This window comes from Amblyomma maculatum, chromosome 1 (genome assembly GCF_055883805.1).
Source record: "Amblyomma maculatum isolate TAMU_Amacu chromosome 1, ASM5588380v1, whole genome shotgun sequence".
NCBI lineage: Eukaryota > Metazoa > Arthropoda > Arachnida > Ixodida > Ixodidae > Amblyomma > Amblyomma maculatum.
This window is the reverse complement of record NC_139344.1, coordinates 177,904,037-177,929,473: the sequence shown is the minus strand read 5'-3', so window position 1 is coordinate 177,929,473 and position 25,437 is coordinate 177,904,037. Positions and strand designations below refer to the sequence as shown.

The following is a 25,437-nucleotide window of genomic DNA, read 5'->3' as shown; positions in this document are numbered from 1 at the left end:
GTCTCTCGTAGCCTGAGTCCCCTGAGTCACTTTAGAACGCTAAACCCTAGAAACCAAACCAAAATAAGAATGCTGCAGATAAAAAGTAGTACAGATTCCCTATCGGTGTACGTTTCATAACTGCTAGTGTACAACAGCGACATCGCTCAGATTTCGTTTTACAGTTAATATTTCAAAATTATCCGTACTTTTTGAAAAAAAAAAAAAAAAAAAAGATCGATCCACACTACAAAACACCCTTTAGCAGCGGCAGTATGCCAGACAGTATGGCACTACCTTTCTTATTGCTAAGATTTAACAAGTGCGACGTGCAATATATCGAGAACTTCAAACCTGTCCCGGTACTACGTATCTTGTGATCATTAACGCGTGAAATCGCAAGTCAAAAATCTCAACGAGGTTAGCGATTTCATCTTATTAAGGATGGACTTATCGAGCATTATTTTAATAGTGCCTGATTGCGCTGACGACACATCAAGCGAAACTTCTAACTGGGTGAGTTGGTAAATGCTCATATTGGAAAGACGGCGCGGCGCGCAAGAGAAGAGGGACTAGAAGAAAGGAGGCTACAGCGCTCCTCCTGCAGCCTCCCTTATTCTGGTCCCTCGTCTATTGTGCGCTGTTCTTCTAATATGAACATATCAAACAGGCGAACAGGCGGATTGTGCTATAGCTCGTCAAAAACCTTAGAAAACAGCGTGTGGCGACCTTCACAGGCTCGCGTCGACGTCTGTAATTAGCGCTTTGCCGAGTGACCTTGGTGACTTCCCGGAATCCCAATAAACGATTAATATGCTTCCCGCTTCAAAGGGCGCTGCACGTGTTTACTTTTCGCTGCATCGAAAGCGACGCGCACATTAAATGGGTCTTCGTTTCGGTCCCCTGAAGCGCGGCTTTATGACTCCAATTAAACGAAGCCCCGAAAGTGGCCGCGTCAGCTAACCTTTCAAGCGGACGAAAAACGTGAAGGACGCTCCCGCATAGCGAACCCACAAAACTGATCCTCGTCGATCATGAATCTCCGACCCCTAACTCTCTGTAGCCTTGAAACAACCTTGGACTATGGTTAAGTTTTTATTGAATGGCTCCGTCCGAGTCATGTTCATCAGCTTTCGGTCAGCGCTCAGAACCATGCGGCGCTATTCGCTCGTCAGGAGAATGATTACTCAAAGTTCAGAGTCAATTTTGGAACAAGATGTTTGGTGTATTTTTTTTTTTTTTTTTTTTTTTTTGCATTGGGGGGAGACACCTTTCTTTGGGTTGAAGTTCGCACAATCAGGGGCCCTTCAGACTGGTGTTACCGAGAGGCCGGTATTCGTTCAAGAACTGTCAGTCTTTTGACGGACGAATCTGCTGTCAGTATTCTCGATCGTGGTGAGCATTGGCCGCCAGAGACGAAGCAGGATTGACGGTCTAAGGGCTCCAGGCCGCCGACATCTTGGTCAGAAAATGACAAAATGGGCGCAGTGCTACCAGTCATTCTACAGTTGGAGTGCGCACATGTTTCTTCTTTCCTTCTTCCCGCTCAATAGGCTTACTTGCTGAACATCCCCAGCTGGAACTGGAAGCGGGGAGACGACGTGATCTGCGTGTCGGAGCTGAAACTTGGCTTTATTGCACAAAGCTGCCTGGCCCCCGGTTTTTCAACCATGATGGCCAACCTGTTTGCTATGAGATCCTACAAAACGGTGGGTTGTGGGCATTCTTCGCTCGCTTGTCAACTTTTCCAAAGATGTAATATGATATAGTCCACTCTAGGTCGGCGTTTGGATATTTTCTGGATATTGCGTGACAATTAAGATTGATTTTTCTTTTTTTTTATCTGAAACTGTAATTCCTAGAACACGTATATAAGGGAGGCGTGGGTGGGGGTAGGTGTGTGCGTTCGTGCGTACGTCTTGTGGTTTTTCGTGCAAATGAACAGGTACCACGAACGCTAAATAATGTAGCCAAGTGAAACCGACTGGGACATCTTGATAGCCTCATGACCTAGCCTGCGGTATTTTCCTCGTTCGCCAAAGTTAAATAACTGTCAAATATTGGGTTTTGTAATAAAATATCAATCTAAAGTTGTAAACCGTACTTAAAAGCAGCTTCCATAGATGCTTGCACCAAGGTACAAATAACTGGCAAATATTGGGTTTGGTAATAAAGTATCAACCTAAGTTGTAAACCGTCCTGAAAAGCAGCTTCCGGAAATGCTTGCACCAAGCTACGTCTTACATAAGGTTTTTTTTTTTTTTTTTATCGCACTAAAATTTCCACAAGACAGCGGTATTACTACTTGAGTGTCCCAAGACGCGTCTTGCAGTATAAAATCCGCTTTTCTGTGCCGCGCTGTCCCCGGCGGGGCTTTGCGTGTGCGTTGGGCTGGAGGCATGCTCCAGGAGCTGGAGTGGGGCAGTCCTTTTATTTTTAAGGCTGGTAAATAAAGATGCGTAATTGGGGCCTTGCAGCAAACATTTCAGTTAGGATTTTTTGTTTTTATAGAGGTGGTCTATATTTTGCAAGTGGACACTTTGTTCCACAACTCAATCCAATGTCTATAAACTTAGGTTTTAATAACTATTTCACTTTAGAAAATGAAGCTATACTGCAGACTAGGCTACGCGGCCGTCAACTGCTCACTGTGGGTCAAGGAACGCAGTGTTTCTTTAAAAGGTTTTAAAACCTGACAGATCCTAATATTTATATTGATTTCCAGGGGTTATAATTGTCATTGTAGCCTAAAATGCTTGCTAGCGTATTATGTTGAAGTGTCGTGACCTTCAGCCGCCTTAATGTTTTGTCCTGTTTTTGCGATGTCGATTTCAGGAAGTCAGCCTCTTCAAGAAAATATTTGGTGTGAGTGAGTGAGATGGGGTTAGCTGGGTGTTAGAAGCGGTGCTAGCGTAGATGACATGATCTGGATGTAGGTATAGAAGCGAATGCTCTCTTGGTGGGCTAGTGTAGTGCCTATTGAATGGTATAGAAAAAGTGTATAGCGTTGTTCGCGTCGCCCACTCTCTCGGGCGATCTCGTAGGTTCTGCCGTAATGTACAAGCGGAGTGGATGGGGTTTCGTTGCATGCAGCGGTGCATTGCGCAGCAGTTATGGATCTGGACGCGTCTTTCGCTGGTGCGCTTCCTCCGCCTCCTTGGCTTCCCCCATCCCCCCTCCTACCCCTTCCCCTTCTTTCCGCTCTGTGCAACCATGCAGCTGTGATATGGGAGGCACAGTCAGCCCTAACCCCCAATTTGCACCCAATGAAGTTTATCAATCAATCAAAACCCTTCTCTGAAGCGCTAGTACGCAAAGCGTTTCGGGAAGTGCTGCCTAAAACCAATTTTACTGGTGTGAACAAGACAAGAAAAAAGAAAACAAAAGCTACGGGAAAAACGAGGGAAAGGATTGCATGCTTTTCGAGGAAAACTTTTTCGAATCTGCACTGCTTGCAATGCGCATCTACTAAAGGTTTTCTCCTTATTTTTTTTTGTTTTTCAGTCTCCTGACATGCCTGCATGGCAAAATGATTATCTGTGCGGCACGGGAATGGAGATGTACACCGAGAGCTTATCCGCCTCTTTTACAGGCATGACCTTTCCTCAGGCAGCAGAGTAAGCGCGCATGGCTCGCTTTTTTACTCTTTCCACCGTAAGTTTCTTAGGCGTGAGTTGCGCAATGCGTGTGTCGGTTGCAGACAGGCGCGTTGCGATTGAAGACAGCAATTGCGTTCTGACGAGGCCTAGGAAGGCAAGCTGACCCACCGGAGTGCAACGCAGCGTGAATTTTTCTCCTCATACAAAGCGGCGATAACTTGACCGGTTAAACTCAAGCTCTCGCATTTATTTAGGTTCCACAGTGATTCCGTTTCTCTTTTGTATCGGTTCACATGCTTGATGTATGTACAATTGTGGCGCCATTTTTTTTTTTTTTCAATTTCAATATTATTGTGTCTGAGTTAGCATACATTACAGCATATAGTAGCCTTCTACACACAAGACGAGGTCCCAGAGTCAGTGACTGTATCGGGACCTCCTAAAGAATGACTGATCAAAATCAATGTACGATGTTTGTCTGTAGATATGATATGCCATATTTAGGTTTGCGTATCAGGGCTTAAGGGGTCTTGCCCAGGCAGATGATGATCGTCATTAGTACTACTGATTTCTTATTGTTCTTGTGTTCTCTTTTTTCATGACTTTTTACCGAATTGTATTTTCCGTTGCAGGCTTTGCTTTGTGAAATTAAAACTGCTACTTTTGGCCATTGAGGTGGCCGTTGATGAGGGCGCAGATTCCAAGATAGCCATCAATCCCAAGAAGAAGATTAAGATTACTCTTAATACTCAGGGTTTTTTTATTGCTCAGTCTGCAGACGAAGTGAAAAGGTAACGCAGCCGTTTACAAGTTTCTCCCTCGCTCGCCTTCCCGTTGCTGTCAGTCGTCCATGCTCGCCTTCCTTCCCCAGGGCCTGGTTCTACTGCAAAAACTGCCACGAAGACATCAAGGATGAAAAGCTCATCAAGAAGTGCAAGTGCAAGAATCGTAAGTGTTTTGAAATGCCAGCTGTCTTCCGGCCCGCAGTTAATGTGCGCCGGCTACCGAGCGTGGACGAAACTTGTGCGTGTTTTGCGAGTCTCTGTGTGTGGCGCCGTGACTGCGAAGCACATTTGGCTAACACTGGCAGTGTTGTGAGCCGGTCCCCCATAGGCTGAGTGTTCAAACGTCGCTTCCTGTCGTGGCAGTGAATGGAGAGTCTAATTGTTTTTCCCCTGCTTTCTGTGAGCTTTCTGTCCGACCACACTCGCTGTGCTTCGGCTGTCACGAGTGGCAAAGCCGCTTTATGCACCGCCACACTTCATAGCTAAGAACACTCTTCTACCCTTGACATGAAATGCTTGCTTGTCGCTTCATGCATTGTGCACCATGTTGTTTACTTTGAAAAGGCAAAAGTATGTATTCCACACTCAACACACCTGGTGTGTGAGTGCATTTCTTCTTTTGTTTTGTTTTTTTTTTTTTCGTTTCCTTGTGGTCGTTGAAATTGGCAATAACGTTGTGTGGAGAATTTTTTTTCTTCTTCGCTTGTAGACAGACGCTGACAATGAAACAAGCTTGCAAAATTCTTGGAGCCAAAAGAGGAGCGCTAATGTGGAGTGTATTGTACCGCTGTTTCTCACTGACTTGCAGTGGCGTGGTAAAGCGCAGATTGCGCACTTTTTTCATTTCTCCCGCTCAATCAAGGCTGTAACCTCGGTATTTGCATTCCTCGCATATACCACTGCTAACTTCTGCCTGTCTTTTTAATGAAGCTTTATTTCAAAGGGAGCTCACAAAACCGTGGAGCGATGTTTGTTAGTAATGTGTTATTGTTCAAAAATAAATATCAAGATTACGTTGATTAAATACATGTTTGTTATCAATTAGAAAACGCGCCAACTTGTCTTTATTAAAAGCATGCGCTCATTTTTTTTACTCCCTTTCTCTCGGTATGTTTAGCGCGAAATGAGACTACCAGGAGCGTAAAAATCGTAGGGGTCGCTATCAGTAACAAAGCATTCCAGGCTTTGAATTAGCGCGACATCTTGGATGCTTATACTTGCCCGTGCTTTACGAGAAGTGGTTTAATTGACCATGCAGTAGAGTACTGATGCGAAAGCATTTCTTGGCTCATGTGTAGCGTTACCAAAGCGCGTCGGCAGGGTGCACTGCGTTCGCAGAGCCTGTCCTCGGAGCGTATCCTCACAAGCTGCACTAATACATAGCTTATACAATTAATATGATAGTACCAAATTTGGCATCCAATCTAGTTAGAGTATGGCCAACTCGATGATGACCTCCACATTTGTGTTGACCACCCTCAAAATTTGCCCCCCCCCCCCCCAAAAAAAAAAAAAAAAAAAAAAAAAAAATTGCCTCCTCAGAATTGGACCAAAAATTGATGCCTGCCTAATTCGACTATGGCCAGTGCAGTAGTTACCTCCAAGTTGGGATGGGCTACCCCTAAAATTTGGCTCCCTGAATCCTCGAAATTCGACCTTGGCAGAATTTGACCAAAATTAGTGCCTAACATATTTTGAGTATGGCCAACTCAATGGTGGCTTGTACATTTGGGTGGACCACTCCCAAAATTCGGTTCCTTGACTCCCAGGATTGGACTTAATCGAAATTTCGCCAATATAAACGGCAACTAATAAATGGTACTGGGCAACGAAATGCAGAACTCCTAACGGAAGTAAGGCACGGAACTCGTAATTATTTCGTATTTCTGCACGTAGGCAGGCTTACGTGAACCCGTGTAATTTTTGCCGCTTCATATGCCATTTACTCCTAAGTTGTTTGTGTTGGCATCTAGGTGATGTTCAAGTGAGATGAAATAAGTGGTTGCAAACATTTTCCACACTGAACCTCGTACAGTCTAACTTCACGTTCTTGCGTAGCGTAGATTGGATTACGCAGCTTGCGAGAAGAAAATGAAAATAAATTCTTAACGCGTTTTGGGAATAGGAATAGCCCTCGGTGCTTGCAGGTTCAGCTGCCATGAAAGACATGTTTACCCTATCGTGCGACGACTCAGCCAGTAGTTGTAGTGATTTCTTGTTGGTTTATTGCACAGCTTGTATTTTATCTAGTGTTGAATGCGTCTCGAATCATGAGAGTAAATTTCTGTCGACCTCGGCAAATGCTGCTAACAAAAAAAAAAAAAAGCGCTCCAAGACTCGATACTCTGCCTGGAAGCAAGCACTGAGCCTGCAGCCTTGAACTGCGAAACCTATATTATGCATTGAGTGTGACCTGTGCATTAATACGACAGACCTGTAGCTAGTTTTGTTTTTGCGGCCATTTATTTTATTGTTCGCTGAAAGGTAGCATGTCTGAAGTTACGCACCTGTAGTGCATCATTTAATAGCGCGCCATGAATTTGACCTGCGAAGGCGCGTTGCTTTGCCGACTACCTAAAAGGCCTCTTTGGACGAAAAGGGAAGCGCTCGGCGCAATGTGACTCAATTTACCCAGTCGTGAGGCCTTAACGCATTTTCTCATAGCGCCTGACTAATGTAACTGCTGTCATAATGTTTTTGCCTGATTCTAACTTTTACTCATTCTCTTTGCTGAAAGAAAATAGGTGTGCGAATATTCAGAACTGTAGAATTGTTGGAATCACACAGGACTTTGAATTAAACTCCAAGTATCGGTATGTCGTACGTGTGTTCTTGGGATGTTTTTCTTACGCCCAACAACTAACTGTCGATCCTGTTTTCTTTCTCTCTCCCCCATTTTTTCTGGCTTTTCTTTTCACCCGTGTTGCTGCCGGAGTTGGTCTGTTTAAAAAGGGTGTCAGGGCAGTGCAGGCAGTTAGTCGAGCAAGTAGGTTGCCTTCAAAGTATCTTTGTTAAATGTTGTGACCGTAGTTACGTGTCGCCAGAAACCCAGAACTGGCACTGGAATTTGCAATACGAAGCCTGACTGCACTTTCCTTGGCTTACGGAGAGTGTCCGTCGCTCGCAGGGAAAGTTCAGGTATTCGCGCTTATCGCCAAGCTCGTGAACAAATAAAAAAAAAAAAAAAGAGCGTAAGCAGAATGCGAAAGTTGAGGTGCTGCTTTAAAATGTGCCCGCTTTAAAAAAGTTTAAAATATAATCGCATATACCCACTTCAGAAACGGTTCTGTAATGCTTGTTAACAGGACGCCCCTATAGTCTTCATAAAGCCGAACTTTTTGCAGCTGTTTTGCAATTGTTTAAGACATGCCCGAACTTGTGCGCGAATATCACGCGTACGAATGCTAAGACGTCAAGCACGCACTAGACATTGTGAGCGAAGCCTTTACTTTTGCTGCTTGTTGGCAACTATAGTGAGCGAACCCCCATGGGATATGTATGCATTCCTGATCAAATGAACCCCCATGCCTTAAAGCCTGCTTTCCACCGACGGTCGCCCCTCGATATCGTCCCCCGATATGCTGGCTAAAGAGCCCAAAGTGCAGTCAGGCGGCGTGTCCTTGTAACTCTGTTTCAGCGTGTAAATGTGACGTAACTCTATTGCTTGCCCAATGCATGCCTTCCTCTCACTGTCGCCTGTCCTCCCCTTCCACACGTGCACGCCCACCATTTCCTGACGCGTCTTGCATGTCGATGTCTGCCCGTTTGTCTGCGAACGCATGCGTTCTAACTTTCACTGATACCTGTGTTGTACGGCGTGCGCTCTGCCACGGCACTTGGCCGCATGTTGCGTTGTGTCGCATGTAACATGTAAGCTCACTGTTTGTATCAATGCAGTCTCTTTCGCGGCTGGTCCCGCACCGCATCGTCACTGTCCGTGCTCTTATTTACCTTTAGCTGCGATCGCTTGTGCGATGGTCCGTCTCGGGGACCTATGGAGCACAGTTAGAATAGGCGCCGCCCAGGCTTAAGAACAAAAAAAAAAAAAAAAATGCTCGGAACCTAGAGAACAAAGATGACTTTAATCGTCACGGTAATGTGTGCGGCTTACGGGCGCATAGCGCATGCTCCGCTCGTTGCAAAAAGAGGAGCGTGTGCGATTGGCAATTACAATAACAGCAGCATGGAATTTGACGGTGCCATTTTTATATAATTCGCAATCGTCCTTTAACGGCTCTCGACGCTGTTGCTTGCAAGCGTTTTGAGCACGATCTCATGGGTGCTTTGAGCGGAGTATAGTCCCGAGTAGGTGTGCCGATGCACGGCCCGAAGCACCAGCTCTGTATAATACACCACGCGCTGTTTTGTGGATCGGTTGGAAATCTGGCCAGTCTAGGATACCTGTAATTAATTACACGGCAGAAGACTGCGGTGTAACTATAGTTATTTTAAGGAAACGAGTGAAACACCGCGTTGTACGTCCGATTACAAAAGTAATGTAATTCTTGATCAATGTTGGAAGCTATCATATAGCTGCAGTTATGAGCGGAAGGTGAGCCAAATATAACGGGAGTCTTTAGTGCAGCATTATTGAATGTTTGGTTTTTGACAGAGAGCTCTTGACCATATGTTCGAGCATTCGGAAGTCAAGATCGTTTATATTGATTTCAGCACAGCACCTTTATCTCATCCGCGCCGATATGAAGCCATGACAATCAACGCATTACGAAGTCTGCCCTTGCACAGATCGTATGGTATTTCTGCGGCACTTTTTTCTGGCTCTGTGCTAAATACTTAAAAAAAGGGGGGGAATTAGAACTTACAGAGTGCTCGATACGCCACCGTTGTCTACAACTAAAGCTTCCCTGTCAGCGATTTCTCGAGCGTTTTTATTTTTATTTTTTTGTCATCACTCTTCACGTTGCCAGCAAATGTACCATTTTTCGTGCATCACCATCGCTTCCCTGATGCACATCTTTCGCCGCCTCGTTGCGCTGTAGACAAAAGTAGTCGGCGCTTTCCGTTAGAGAAACACGATTTTTTTTTTTCGTGTGGCTATTAAGGAGAAATATTTAGGCGAATTCGAAGGCAGTCCCGACTCGCCTTGAAAAAGAAAACACAAGTTCTCATTAGGGACGGTAGCGCGAATAGGGCATGCCTGTTCAGCTCCTCGTCAAGGACCAGTGGCGGAAAGGTGCCCTTTTGTGTGTGACTTTACTCTCTGATTTCTCTAGCCTGTGTCACATTTTCGTGCGTGGTTGTATTTTTTTTTCTTGCATGTGTCCTGTATTTAACTGCTGCAGGCTTTGTTCTTCTGTAGTGCTTACCACTGGCACAGTCGTGCGATGGTAACGTGGGGTGGTTGTCTTGTTCACTAATCCACAGATGAAGGTCTGCATAACTCCAATGTTCCCACTTTCACACCACCCGAAATACCCAAGAGAGTCAAGCTACGAGGTAGTCATCCTTTCACTAACATCTACTGTTGTAGTCTGCATGCTTTCCGTTTTTGTGAAGTGCTGCTCACCTATAGATGTGCTCTATTTCGTGGTAAACGATGAGCACGTCATCATTTGTTGTTTTTTTTTATCGTTTTCTACTTTAGTACAGGCAGAGCATTAGTGCCTCTCTTGGTTTGTTTTGCTCTCTTTCTGTCTACTTCACACTTGCACATCGACGATTACTTTTTTTGCCGCAGCTTTAGCCGCCTTCTGTGTGCCGTCGTTGGCGGCTATAGTGTGGCTATTTTGTAGCCGTTCTCTGTGTAGCTGCACACTTAGCAATCCCTCGGAGCAATCCGGGCAGGCAACACGGTACCGACGCTGTTCGGTCAAACCAGACGAAGCCGACTTGTTACCTACTATTGGCACCTGTATTAAGAACAAGCTGAACCAGGTGCCATCGTAATGTCCTGAACAATGATTGCAAAACATATACGAATTTTTTTTTCTTGTGCCAGTCAGTAGTCTCAGACGACTAGGAGAGGCATGAGTGTCCTTCGCTGGAAACTGGTCTATTATTGCTTTAGAAGTCTTGCCGTCCAGGTTCTTTTCGAGCAGCTGTGGTCACCTTAATGAAAGTACAATGACACAAAAGCTCTATTTGCTTCGCTCACGAAGTTGTGCTGCGGTTGGGAACTTAACGATTTGCTTCGTACCCATCTTGTCAAAATCGCATCAATAATCGTCAATTACCGATGCCTTCGTTTCGGTACACCGTAGAAAAACTGTCGTGTCTCTTGTTAGCTACACTGCAGTTGTGCTTCTAATGCCAAAAAAAAAAAAAAAAAAAAGGCGTAATAAACCTTCGCTTTCTGTAAGGGGTACATGCGGCACTACTTAGGAAGGTACTTGAGAGACTGAATGAAAAGGAACTGAGCTGCGATGCTTATTGTGCACAGGAATCTTGTTAGTGGCAAGCTCGTATAGAGGGGAGTATATCGCTATGTGCCAAAAACAAAAAACAAAAAAATACGAGCTGTGTTTGTGCGAGTTTCATTCGGACACTATATCATACAGCAGAGAGTGTGCCTTAGGTTGTCAAGATGAAATTCGTTTCGGATTACTGTGTTGTTACCAAAGCTGCGGATTCTTTTCGCAAATGTTTGGGTCTAAGTGACTGGCTGCTGAGTGCAAGCGAAGCGAATTCAAAACGCCTACTGCCATCACCGCTGCAGGTCCGCGGCTGATGATGCTCTACTAAATAGAATTGATTCGTGCGTCTGTACCGTTGAGAATCCAGAGTTTACTGCGAATTGCATCTTTGCATTATAATGGCTAAGAATCATCTTCAGAAAGGTTCCGGCTTACTCCCGCTCAAACAGAAACGGCGGGCCGCCTTTAAGGCAAATGCAAAATTTCCGTTGCTCGCGTCTAGTCATTGAAGGGACACTGAGGGCACATAGTATCGGGCCTGTTTTGATAGGACCCTGCGTTCTCATCACGGAGAGACGACGCCCGCCGATAACGAAGCATTCGTAGGCTGTCAAAAAGACCAGGGAACGAAAAACAGGCGTCGCCAACAGCGGCCGACTTCTCAAGTAAAATGCTTGCTCAGATTGCACCACACCATCGTCCACTTTAATATGGTGAAAATATTCGGAAAGGCCGCCACGCGTTTGGATCATTTGGCGGAATTTTTTTAAATCTAATTTTCTCATGGGTTGGTGCGTCCTTTTCTCCCGGAAAAACGTCGGCTTAGCTGAAAGGAGGCAGAGAATCAAAAGTAGTCGGATGGAACCTTCTTCATTGTCCCTTTAACGAGGTCAGCTTGAGTGGGTGCGCAAAATAGTGTAGCGCGAGCCAACAATCTCAGCTCTCGCATATTTTGTTACTATAATGAAACTGAATGCATGCTGGAGCGTTTGCTTCGTAATTAAGTCCATACTGATCATGCTTGCGGCCTCTGCCGGCGAACTTCTAATTTATTGTTTGGCTTATGCAAATTGGCCTGGCTTATAGTTAAACGGATGGGTATCGGCATACTAATAACGCGGAACTACGAAAGTTGTCGCGGACATCTTTCTTTTATGTGAGCTTGTTCCTGGTTCCCGCCTCTAGCTCGTTCTATCTGAAAATGGCGTAAGGAGCTTCTGTTCTCCAACTGTGCTGCTCGGTAAGATTACTCAGTACGACTATTGCAGAATTGCCGTCGAAATATTCACCTGTTCCCGGCTGCAGCAGGGACGCCCTTTCTTGACACTTCAGTATGAAAGCATTGGAGTGCGTTAGCTTTTGTGTCAGAATGGCTCAGGAACTTTTCATGTGGTATACTTCGTCTCAAAAACTCTGAAAACACGATGTGCCTGATTAGTTGGTATGCCGCCAGAATGGCACATTAGGTGACACTAACGCTACGCGGTTTTACAAAACTTGTAAAAAAGGACTGCTGTCACCGACATGATGTCTATGCACAGTTGAGGTGAACGTATGTGATCATTTATCGTCCATGATAAGGTTGCTGACTGTAGGAATAGCTTGCGCACCCTCCCAACATATATATATATATATATATATATATATATATATATATATATATATATATATATATATATATATATATATATATATATATATATATATATATATATATATATATATACACATACATATTTTCCTGAACGCGCGAGCGTCGACCGCCAAGTCGATAAGCGCTACATAACGGAGCGCGGCGACGAACTGTTGGGGAATACGCGCGTGAACGCTATCAGCAGTCCGGCGCAGCTGTCCTCTGCCAGGCTGTTCCGGAAACCGGACATCACTCACACTTCTTTCGAGCAGGGTCATCGTCATCTTTTTTTATCTTTTGAACGGTGTTATAAAGTTATAAATAAAGGGTCGAGTGGTAGGACTTGAGGTGCATGGAATGCGATAAACACTGGCTGATTATATTCCGTACGTGTCAGAATTTTTATATTTTTCCTACGGTTGACGCAGCATCTTCCTGCAGCAAAACGAGGTGCCTGTCACGGCAAATCCTGCTGATTAGAAACTTCGATATTGCCAAGAACAGCGCAAACGCCTTACCAGTGTCTTACAAGAAATAAATTTAGTGATTTTATGGGGAGCAAAAACAAAAGGAAAACATAGCCTGGTAAGGTTCATTTTCCGCACTGGTATTGGAGCAGATGAAAGGCAATACCCAACGTGAAGCGCGATAGCAACGACGTCTGATCGGTATTATTTCGCTTGTCAATTGACCCATTCATCTCCTATATAGGGAAGAAGGCGGCACCGTGTTTCCTCCCCTAATTTGTTCTCAGATGCGTACAAAAAGCGGAAGAAAGCGCGGTAAGGGACAAAAAGGCAGGTGAGGTTGGGTCTAGTTTCCGTAACAGCCTGGCTGAGGAAAGCTCGCGCGCATGCTCGCGCGCATGCTCGCTGATTTCGCCGCTGTGCTTATCTACGAGATGGTCGACGTTTGTGCGCTGAAGTAAAAAAAATGAATGCAGGAAGTCTTAGGGCTGAACATAATACGGCTATTTTTAGAAGCTGGATCCTAGGCAATAGAATAAAAACTTTTGTTGGCACGCGCACCTTTTGCTACAATGGGCAAGCCAAGCGTTGCCAATTGGTTTGTGAGCATAGTGTGAGAGCCCTTTCAAATTCTGAGCCGTTTCTTTGCATTGAAAAAACAGAATTGATGAATTTCTAGCATTTTCATACTCAGAAAGCGTAATTGAGAGGATATGGGGCAACATAAACGCTCGTTCTCTAGCCAACAGGATATGTTTAGTGCGGGTTTTGTCGGCAATACAGCTTGCTGCGTGCTTTGTAAAGTGAAACCGTTGATGCACACTTTTAATTTGGCAAATGGAACTAATCATCCAATTTGTTCACATGTAAAATACTGCTTTGTGCTTGATAAACCAACTGGAAAATGTTTATTTTTGTGTTGATTTGCACATTCTATTTTGTTTTATTCACCTAGTTGAAGAAGAAAGCTTTACCTACACGGGTATGTTCATTCGCTATATTTTACAGCACTGCGTGCCCCGCACGTTGTTGTCTTCTTTTTTTCCTGGCTGTACGCCTGCCATATTTTTGATATATATAAACTTTTGAGACTCCACACCTCATTGTAGATCAGCAATGTAAGAACAGTTAGTCTGCATCTCCTTAGAGCTTAGGCTGCATGCTGCCATGTCTCCCTAGTGGCTGCAGTTTTAGGGTTTACAAGGCCTTACGTTTAACGCTAGCATATCCAGCAGCTGATGGCCTAATGTGCAATTTATATTGCGTAATTATGGGTGAAGAGCAGCGGAAGCTCGCAAAGGAAGCTTTTTTTTTGGCGTCCACTTTCTTCGTCTGTGCTGGCAGCCTGGTTTAAGCTTAGCATTTTCATCGAGGTTGTTCCTGATCGCATTTTTATTCTCTCTCTCTCTCTCACTGCATTTTGCATGTTTCAACACATTTCTGACCCGACTAAGATTGCCTGTTTTCTTACACACAACTAAATGCAGCGCATGCTTGGTGTGTGAAATCTGCATTTTAGGCTTTCACACTGACGACCCCTGGCAGAGCTGACGGCATTAACGAACCCATGTCAACAGTATTAGTCCAAACAGTGTCCTCCGCTCAGAACACGCCCACGATGCAGATTGGCTGAGCACAACGTTATGAGGCACTAATCTCACTCTATAAATTCGCTCAGGCTCAACAACGTCCCTTGCATAGAAGTCCACAGCTAATGTTCTAGCGATACCCTACGCCTTGTATAACAAACACCACCTCCGCGTGTCGTGTGGGGTAAAGTTGCGCCGCTGTACAGCGACTGCCCGACTGCCCTGCGGTCCCACTCCTAGGCCCGTTGTGCTCGGCGCCTGTAGTTAAGGAACAACTTGCATTTAGTTTGCAGCCTTGTCGAATAACACGAGGTGTTTGGTAAAGACACGCCACATAAGCCTCAACGGTTGACATTTTGACGAACAGTCGCTCGCACTTAGTGTGTCCTGGTTATTTCCCTACTATCTTTAACGCTTCAAAACTTCAAAAATGGTTGGTATCTTGAACCCATCTTTTTAGGGAAGAACTAGGAAAATAAGATTGGGATGGAGCGCATTTGGCAAGTATTCGCAGATTATGACTAGCTTCTTACCGGTATCGCTCAAGAGGAAAGTACACAACAGTTGCAATATACCTGTACTCACCTAAGGGGGTGAAACGTGGAGGCTAACGAAAAGAGTTCTACTTAAGTTGAGGACAACGCAGAGTGCTATGGAACTAAAAAAAAAATGGTATAGGTGCAACTTTAAGAGATATAGGAAGCGCGCAGAGTGTACCAGAGAAATAACTCGAGTTAATGGCATTCTATGCAAATCAGGAAGAAGAAATGGGCATGGGCAGGGCAGGTAGTGCATAGAGAGGACATCCGATGGTCACTTAGGGTAACAAAGTAGATTCCAAGGGAATGACAGCGTAGCAGGAGTCTGCAGGAAGTTCGGTGGGCGGATGAGGTTAAGAAGTTCGCAGGAGTCAAGTGGATGCAGCTAGCACAGGAGTGGTTTAATTGGGGGAGTATGGGAGAGGCCTTCGCCCTACAGTGGGTATAGTGCGGCTGATTATGATGATGATGATGATGACGACTCACTAATGAGGACGCATAATTTGCGTTCAGAATGTTACGACCACGAGTTAATAATTTAACAGTGAAATTATTAATTAGCCAAAGTAGCGAACTCTTACATTATCCTTTTTTCTATTTCTTCTCTTTTTTTCGACCGCGCGGCGTTGTTGTGAACAGGTGCCGTTCCTGTCCCTCCTCTTAAAATTGAGGTTAAAGGGGATACCTATCTGAGGAAATTTCTACATTGGTTTCGATTATAAGGACTCGTTTTGTTCTAGCGTATTCCACCTGCTGTCCTTCTCGTGGCATTTCTTGCAGCAGAGCAGCAGCCACGGCCACGTATGCACCTTTCGGCCTGCTAGCAGGTGGTTCCGCCGTTTGCTGAGCGCAGAGGCTATCTCGCTATTTTTGCTGACGATGCACAGACGGAGAAAACTGAATAACGTTTCTGTAAGTCGTGGAGTGACCGCTGCAATTCAGAGGCAGATACAGGCTGTTTGCTTTTATTTTGTTCCCGCCCCTTAAGCATGCTAAAAACGTAGTCTCAAAGCTGTTATAGCTCAGAGGACGGTGGGGCTGTCGTCCTTCTTCGGTGCTTGCCCAAAGGCCCCTACCGAGCCTCGAGGGGGTGGTCTTTCAGCAACGTCTCTTGCCTTGCTTTTCGTTCGCAATCAGCCACCCAGCCTCAAGTGGGCAACAACAACGACCAGAACCGCGTGAGCTCTGCGCCGAAGCCAAAGCCAAGTACAAAAAAACACGACCAGATCAATTCGCTGACGTCACCCAACGAGCGCGGAGGACGCTCTGCTCCCCCCTCCTACGCCAGGTGAGCCCCTTCCGCCAACAGAAAGACGTGTCTGCTCGTGCGTGAGCTGGGCAGCCCATCTTTACGCCTCACTTGTCGCATGATCTGTTGCACAGCCTGAGTCTGCAGAGGAGGGCTTCGAGCCAGGCGCAGATAACTACGGCGAGTGAGCCTGTCTACTGCGCTAGTTACGTCGCAGGACCTTGCGAGCGCTAGTGTAAGGCAAGCGTTTGCTGGTCCATGACGCTTTGACGTGCGCTATGTTCGAAGTGACGGCTGACAAGCTGCGAACGCGGTTTGCTGGGCTGCTACCGCTGTTAGTTCTGTATTTTATTTATTTTTGAGTTGTAACGCTAATGAACTGTCGACTAATTTTCTTCTGTAGTGAATACCCTTTTGTAAAATGTTCATCCGACTGTCGAGGCCTTCCTGAAGCGCTCATTGTTGCATACATAAGCTCCTTTTCCTCGTTCCGCTGATTTCTCAGTGTGTTTATAAACTTTTTTCCAGTATTTCGCTACCTAATGTAAACTGCTGTTCCTTCCCGACGCTGCTGAACATTATCTTAGTCTTCTGCATATTGATTTTAGTAAACTTTAGTAAATACCTGCGCGTTGTTTTTTCAAGTCGACTCAGGCTGTAAGCAAAAGAAATAATCGAGGCTGTGGAAAACATGGATCGCCAAATCCCTCCCGCGGGTTTTATTGCAGGCATAACAATGCGTGGCTTGTATCTCGTCTTATTCTCACGTCGCCTTTGCTATTGAAGTAGCGGTTTTGGTGTTTTAAACAATCTGCAATATCAAAGAACCGGCGCAAATTGAGCGACGATATTATCTTGTTATTTTTTTTTTTTCTTCTTCTCACTGCTCCTTCAGTGACGCACATGATCACTCGTTTCGATATCATGTGCGATGTTGGGCCTAACTAGTTTGCTGAAAGTGTTGTAAGAAATACTGCGCCGAAACTTTCCCAGAAAATGGCGATTAAGGGAGCAAATGTGATATAGCTAGGCTAAACCCGCCTTATGCTACTGTAAGTGGAATACTCCTTCGTTTCTGTGTCACTTACTCTGCATAGGTTAATCAACGCAGAGCCGTAGTGGAGGCTCAGTTATGTTTGCGCTTGAGCATGAAATGCTACAGGGTCACCAAGCCGTGACCGCGAACAAGGATAATTGGTGCCGCTACCATAGCAGGCCAGGAAACCACCATTTCAGGCTGTTATACTGAAGATATCCGACGCTGTGCGTCCGCGGTTCTTAAGAAAAATAAATCTGAGCTCTTTGAAGCGATGCCTTCAGTCGTATCCTACACCTAAATCGAGCTGGAAAGCATGACCTGACAAGCTCTGGGTGTCATTACTGTTGCCTGAAACAACGACGAGATAAGCGAGACGGGCATAACCTTTTGTGGTATAAGTTTCACTTTCTCGCTGCCCAGACGCTCATAATGACAATCATTTGGATGTTGCGTCCAAGTTAGATGCCGAACTGAGTCGCAGTAACAGCTTCAGGGAGCCATGCAGGAAGGAACCTTTGCCCCGGTCTGCCGTTTCTTGGTGTTTGAATATGTTAAGCGTTTTGTGCACCTCATCTGCGACTTAAGCGTGTAGCGATCAAGGAGCGCTGATCTGAGGAAGAGAAGAAAGGGAGTCGCTGTTCAATGAGCTGCCAAACTTGTCGAGTATCGCGCTTAATGCTGTGTCGTTATGATAGACGTAGAGACGTACTACTCTCAATTCACGGTGCTTCTCTCCTTGTTGAGGGAGTCAGCAAGTTTCGTTGACCAGGGCCAAAAGTACCCTCTTTGTCTCTATGGCAAACACTGTTAAGGCCTAACGCTGTTTCTGCATTCTTGCCTATAGTGCAGCTTGCGCGCAGAAGGTAAGTAACGGTAATTTGAGGGGTATAGCGATTCACAGTGTACGCGGAGCATGCATAACGATAAGAGTAATTAACGCAGATATCCATCCCTTTACATTGTGATCACTCACTGCTACAAAGCTACGCATATCACTAAGGGTAAAAGCTCTCAAGCTGCGCCTCTAAAGAGCATGACGCGGCAACGTGAATGGCTCCCGTCTGCGGCTTCCCTTGCGGAGTCTCGTGCGCGTACAAGCGCTTTGCTACTCGTTTCACTGTGAAACCATTAAATTTTGCTCTCAGTTATCTAACAATACTCATCAACGTACAGTCGTATGCTATTATGTGCCAGAGCACCCGACATAAGCCCGCTTTAACCGAGCCCTGCGAACGTGGCCCAGAGGTGTTATCCAAAGGTACCGGTGGCTTGATTCCCATCTCAACTCGATGCCATGTGGCTTCGTGACGTCGCACAACCGAGCAGTGCCCGGCCACGTCACCTACCAACCACCACCCGTGAATTTTCGCTTCCAACGCCGTCTGCAGGACGAGGCCTTTAACGTTGTCGGGTAAAAACGTGTCTTACCACACGTCCTGTTTCGCTGCAGAGGGCTTTTATTTCGCGTAGTCAGTTGAGGGTCCCGTTCCATTCGAGATAAATTATGGCCACTGGGCATTGGAATCTACTTCTCAGATGTCTTCCAGGTGTATACGGCTTTGTGAACAGCGCACTCGTGCGCCACGTTGGCGCTAACCGCGATCTCCTGACACTTTTTTCATTACACTTCTCACTGCGCTGCGGCGTCTTAGAAAATTGTGCGTACGCGATGGCAGGGTGCGTACCGGGAGAACTGGGCCACGCTTACGCGCTTCTGATTACACGATGAGCCAGATAAATGGCTAATTAGACGATTCCTAGCACCAATAGGTTAGAGGCACGAGGCTGCGTGCCCCCCGCAGCGCAGTGGCTCTGGTGGCTTCTCATTTTTCTACGAGTGCGTCATGAATGAACATCAAGCAACTCGGGTGGTAGTCTTGTGAATAATATATCGGAGTGAAAGCGTTGCAGCTTTGAGGAGGGGGCTATTAATGCCAAATGTGCGCTATAATATTATTCTGCGAGGCATGTATCACTTAATTATCGAGGATCATGGCTCCGTTAATTCCGCTAAACAAAAAGAAAAAGTGTTTATCAGAAAGCGGGTGCGCCCATCGGGAGAGTATGTAGATGCTATGCAGGTGGTTCCGTTTTTCTCATCCGCCAGTACATTTCTATTTATCTCTATATTTCATGAGTACCTTCCAGGCGTGTTTCTTTCCCGACGCAAAGACGAGCAGAAAAGGTACTGAGACGAACTGGGCGATCTTGCTCGCCTTGAAGCAGGCCCGTCTCCGAATCACCGCAGCGGCAACGGCAGCGAGGGCAGCATCAGCTTTTCTCGAACACTCTTTGAACATTCGTTCTTTTCCCGTTTCTGCCGCATCCTTTCTCGAACTTGCGCACCCTCTGAGCACGAGCGTCGTCTTCACACACGATCACTCACTCACTCACTCGTTCACTCTCACTGTCACTTGCGTGTGTGTGAGATGGCGCATCGAGACGCGAGGAAGCCTTCGCTCGCTTTGTTTCTCTTTGTTCATTTGTTTTTTTCTTCCTCACCGGGGTGCACTGTTTTTCTCTCATCGCGGCCGGTGGGTGACTGAGCGCGGGGCGTTGTACACTCACTCACTCGCACTGTGTGTGTGTGTGTAGCAGCAGCCACGCGGATGCACTCGCGGCCACCTCACAGCAGATTTTTGTGTATGTTCCCCTCTCTCTTTGCAGTCCTGTCTCTGACACTTCCCACGTCACGCGGACGGCTGCGCCCGACATGTTTGCTGGCTTACACCTTGCCTATGAGGTCAAAAAGCTCATGTATGCTTTCCTTTTCTCACTTTCTCTCTCTCTCTCTCTCTTTCCTTCGTTTGACTGCCTATTTCTCCTCCTGCCTTTTCGGTGGCTGTTTTTTATTTCTCTGGCTCTTTTTTCTTTCTTGTACGTGCACTGTGCAGGTCGCGGCGCACGCATGTCGCTCACGCTGTGAATGCTACTTGAGCCGCCATGGCCTGTTGTTTGTACGAATGCCTTTACGCAGTCTCTCCACGCTATGGTCTCCACACTCGCGCTCACGGCAGACGCCCAGCGAAAACATAGCTTCTCAAGGGGTGTTGCTTTGCAGTTTTATAAAGCGCGACTGTTTTTTCTTATCGTGCTCGGCTATTTCCTGGCTGAATATTCTGGCGTTATACTAGTTATTTTTTTCCCCAGACACAGTCTGACCTAAGAAGGTTTTGTGACGGGCCTCACTGTAGATCTCGAGAAGTTTCTTGATTTTCTAGGCCGCCAGAAAGCATTCTTTTGAAGAAAAAGGCAATCATGTACCACCGTTGTTTGCTCTTCTAGCGTCCCGCTGCTAATGTCCACCTTTTTGGGCACCGAAAGGTTTTTTCCCCGTTGCTAAAAAAAAAAAAAGAAAAGAAAAGGATGTTGTGCCGATCTGCGAGCGCTGCTGCTACCATAAAGGCGTGCGAAGTAAAAAAGAAAAAAAGAAACTAAGACTGCTTTTTTTTATATATATCATTGTAGCAGCGGGAGAGATCTTGGCGTCACATTTTAAAAGCTGACAAGCATATGGCGTTCGTAAGGGAGGATATTTACTCCATGCTGCATGTGCTACCACCTTTGCATGCCCTGCTCAGAAAAGCAAACGCTTAACCCTGCATCGCCGCCTGTGCTCACCGTCTCGCTTACGAAGGCAGGTCAAAACACAAATGTGCAACGTATTGCACCACATACGACACAAAACAAGACATGGCAGTGCTACACTTTCATTAGGATACATCTTTGCCACTTACGTTAAAACCTAGTGGCCTTCTATGCCCGAATGCTAGGAAACCATAAACTCTTAATTATACCGCGCAATTTCTACGTTGTTCGCAGCTACTGATCGGTGCTTTATTCCAGCAGAAGTCTAGATAATGCTTCGGAGGCTGAATGTGAGATTACCATAACGCTTCTGTTTCGTTCGAATATGATGCTACGAGAAGTTCAACAGGTACGCTTCGTACGAGCTGCTATCAGTTGTTAGCTCGGCGTCATGGCGTGGCAGAATCTCCACGCTACTAATAAAGCCTTTTAATGTCGTCTTAATCCAGTCTTTCTGTACGCTAGCATATAGGAGCAGCTAGTGTACATGCCCAACGAAGCAGCCTTGGTCTATCGGTACCGCGCAGAAAATCATGTCATCAATACGCTGCGTTACCTACATTGCATCGTTAAACCTTGCTCCTTAACTTACATCGTAAATGCGGCGTGGAACACCAAACTGGACACCCACTTGCCACCACCACCACCAGCAGTAGCAGCAGCAACAGCGAATTGCAATTTCGTTGTATCCATGTGTGTGCATTTGCTGCAAATTGTCTGCGCTGGACGTTGGGATAGACATGTGCCCCCGATACAAAACCGATTGTCACTTTTTACTGTGCAGTAGTTACTAGCAGCTAGTCATTACAGATTGCACTTTATCAAGGGATGTACCATGATTTGCATGAAAGCGCTGAAATTGTTCTTGCGATCCAGTGTACGACACTACTACGAAAGATCCTCGAGAACGACACAGATAGCCAAATACTAACCAGTTGTCTGCCGTGTCAATTGCATGCAACGCGCCGCTGGCAGTCAGGGTGCCGCGCTTCTCTGGAAGAGTTCTTGTTGTTATGGCGAGCATATACACACTGCTTCTGATGTCGGGAAATGGCATCCTTTTCAACGCGCGTATAGCAGTCGAGAAGGCGCCAGCCGAAAATTGCAGGCCACGTATCGTGACAAGAAGACAGCAAATACAACAGCATTGACACTGGGGGAATAGTGGCGCAATAACATATTTTTCTTCTTTGCACATTATTTTTCCTCTTTCCCGGTTACTTAGGAAAGTAACTGTAAATTTGAGCTAGTGTCTCTTCTGCGCCGAGTGCGCGAGATTTCTGGTTAGTGAGGCAAAGGTCAGAATGGTACCGCCGAAAAACACGACAGTCAATGGTTACTCCTGGCTCAACATTATGGAGACCATGGCTGGGAGCAGCTAGGGTTCTCTCAGTCATAAGCTGCTAATTAGGTGCATCAAGTATGAGTGTGTAGCCTTCCGAGCGAACAAGCATCGCGTTGCTGTTTTGTTGCAGCTTCTGTAGGACGAAGCACCTGAAGCATCATAATTTGCATTATTTGTATTCAGATTTCTGCTGGAAGAGTTTCTTGTCTCTTATAGACGCAGAAATTCAAAATGTAACAGTTATGAGCTTTCAATTATTTCTTTGATTGCATAGGATGGATCATTCTTCCAGCGAATAAAAAAAAATCGAACTTAACAGCTGCTACATTGAATGAGCAGGTGTTATCTTGATCCTCCACCACTGGTCAGTATCTCGTGTGACGTAAGAGCTGACACCCGCCAGCTTGCAAAGCAATTCGGTTTCCGCCGTATTGCGGGGTGCGTTCTTCTGTGTTAAAAAGATCAGAGGATGAGTTAGAAGCAGACTTTATACAGAACTTAGAGATGTCCCTTGTTCTTCACGTCGCAGTCTCCAGCTTCTGAGTATTAAAAAACTTTCTGGAATTCGATTGACAGAGATATTTCTGATTACCTGAAGTACATAAACATTGAACAAGGAGTGCAGGTAACAAAGCTGCCCTTCCTTAAAATTTCAGGATCACGTTGTTATCTCAGGCCTGCAGAACACTAGTGCACTCAGTGACAGATTTCGCTAGTCATCGTGTAAAATCATTTCACTTATGGGCACTCTCCGCTACTTATATTGTGTAGAAGGCTTGATAAAAGAAGAAAATGTTTTTTTTTTTTTTTTAATGCTAACAAGCATTTTCATTTTAGGCGTGTGGTGAGCGATCGTGAAAGCGTGATAATCTCACAGTGACTAATATATTTGTGTCAGAGTTAGTTCGATCAAAGTGAGACGATCTTCTACAAGCAGTTAAAATGTCGTTGATACGCTGAAGACATTCGGCATAGCGAGAATTCGATCTACATGCATATTGCCATTACTTTTACGTAAGTCTTCCTTATACGGCATATTGAGAATTGTAGACATGCGTTATTTCTTAACAGGACAACAGATTTTATTTTTCTCATAATACAACATTTTAGGCGAGTTGGTTACATACATTCATTATTACAGCGCAATTGGACGGCACAGAACAAGAGGAGGACACAGCAGCGCTGTTGTGTCCTCCTTTTGTTCTGTGCCGTCCTTGTGCTGTAATAATGAATGTATTTTTCTCAACAGCGTGTATTTCTCCTCCCATCAACCGACATTATTTTTTACCTTGGACCTTATATGGGTTCCAGGCGACCTAATTTGCCGTATAACCTAGCAGCAACATTTGTTGGCGTGTTTTTCAGTCGACATCTGTACCCGCCAAACTGAATGGGAAATATTTAGTGTCAACTGGTGATAATTGCACTCCCAAGCCCGCCAAAAAAGAGTGCCTCGTTAGCAGTGATGCGGAGTTACCTTCGGTCATCTTGGCAACACATACGCACACACTAAAAACATTCTGCCTTCCTGTTCGAGTTTGAAAAGTAAAAATATTTCTTCGGCTTGTCGCGTTCTACCAGGGAAATGTTATTCCTGCGAACCATACGATGCGCACAAAAAGTAACTGACCATTTATACTAGTCATTTTTGATTGCATCCGACGTTGCGTCCTAAAAGGAGCGTTTCTTGTCCTAGTGTGTAATGTAAGCGAGCCCTGTTGCAGCGGCTGCACGCCTGTAGCTCTACATAGACATCCCAGTTTGTTACCGCGTTCGCTGTGGCTACTTATCAGTTGTTCGCATGCTCGTATGTGTGAGTGTAGTTACTAAGGAGGGTGCATTCCTTACGCAAGCTACCTCGCCTCTCTTTTCTTCTTCAGTTGCGTTCGTATTTCCTTCTTCCTCTTTGCCTCTTCTCGTCAATTGCTCCCTGTTGTTGCGAATACCTTTATTGTTAAGAAGCCTGCTTCTTGTCTTTGTTTCGCCGGCGTATGCTTTGGTAGGATTGTTATTGATGACCCTTATACTAAACAACTGCGGAGATGCGTTTCAGACGTGTGCATTGCTCGTTTCGTTTGGATGCACTTCGTGCCTCAGCTGTCTCGTAAAGAAATGCGGAGACGGTAGGCACTAAGGCGTACTCTAAATGTCTTGTTGCTGTGGGCAAGTGAGCGCCTCTCTTTCCCCTCCGGGGTAGCGCGCCCGCGCTCGCGAGCTGTCTGCAGCGGCCCCCTCGCCCGGGCGCCGTCTCCCCCTCTCTCCCACTACGCAGGCCCACGAGCCGGGGAACCAATGGCACCGGGAACTCGCAGAACGAGAAGCCCTTTCCAGTGGGCTTGTCTGACGATCAGGCGAAAGATTTCGAGAAGACCGAGATGAAGTACGACTCCACTGGAATGTTCCACTGGTGCTCGGCGCGCCCCATCGAGGACTGCATACTGGTGGGACATCTCCCCTGTTCTTTCTCCTACCACGCAGCGCGCCTAGTTTGCCTAGGAATACCCTTTGGAGTGGTTGCAAGGCTGTTTCGTTTTTCATTTGCGCCTTCTGGGTGCCCATCGACATGCATTTCACGCGGTCACATACTGCCCGCCTATTTTTTTTTTTCTCGTCTACGCAGAAAGAGAGGTAAAGGTCATCACATCGCGCGTTGACAGCGTACGTGCCTGAATTGCCCAGCATAATCATTTATTTACATTTGAGCACTGCAATCTCAATGGGAAATAGTCACTGGGAGGGTCTGCACTGTACAGGCAGGAACCTCGAGCTTTTACGTTCGGGACAGAGGAAAGAAAAACGCGACTTTCATAAATGCTTAAGCGCATAATGCATATTGTAGCAAAGAACACAGCGAACAGTTCACTAAGCCAGCAAAAACGAAGTGTGTAAGAAAAGGGAAAATAAAGAATTATCTGCTGCACATGGCAAATTAGAAATAAGTTGTGCCCCAACTCAGGAAGAAGTAAATAAGCGGCATTTTCGTCGCTTACATGTGTGGTCAATCTACCTCGTCGGTACAATGTGTCATTCTTCAAAGGCACAGCAAACATGCAGACAAGGTTGTTGGGCCATTTTAGACTGGCCAGCAAGAGGCTTGCAGGTAATAACATCACTTGTAAAGGTTTTGCGGCGGTGTCTGTGCAACCTGGGCCCGCTTGCACAAACGATCTTAAGACTGTCTTAGCTAAGTCCAGACTTAACTGGAGTCTAAAGAATAGGCTACTAGCATGGCCGCTTAAGACTGGAGTCAA

The 25,437-nt window shown here is 45.8% G+C and overlaps 1 protein-coding gene across 2 annotated transcripts in view; it reads left to right on the top strand.

Moving 5' to 3' along the window:
* Positions 1-25,437, top strand: part of slo (calcium-activated potassium channel slo) — a 172,042-nt gene that overhangs the window by 136,179 nt on the left and 10,426 nt on the right. The window contains exons 11-20 of one of the 2 annotated variants that reach the window (XM_084589656.1): positions 1,533-1,688; positions 3,484-3,596; positions 4,211-4,369; positions 4,450-4,526; positions 7,290-7,349; positions 9,749-9,820; positions 13,793-13,819; positions 16,103-16,253; positions 19,921-20,010; positions 24,459-24,627. In XM_084589656.1, the coding sequence (XP_084445782.1) occupies positions 1,533-1,688; positions 3,484-3,596; positions 4,211-4,369; positions 4,450-4,526; positions 7,290-7,349; positions 9,749-9,820; positions 13,793-13,819; positions 16,103-16,253; positions 19,921-20,010; positions 24,459-24,627 (1,074 nt within the window). The remainder of the gene's footprint in view (positions 1-1,532; positions 1,689-3,483; positions 3,597-4,210; positions 4,370-4,449; positions 4,527-7,289; positions 7,350-9,748; positions 9,821-13,792; positions 13,820-16,102; positions 16,254-19,920; positions 20,011-24,458; positions 24,628-25,437) is intronic. The other variant, XM_084589655.1, reaches the window with a different exon arrangement.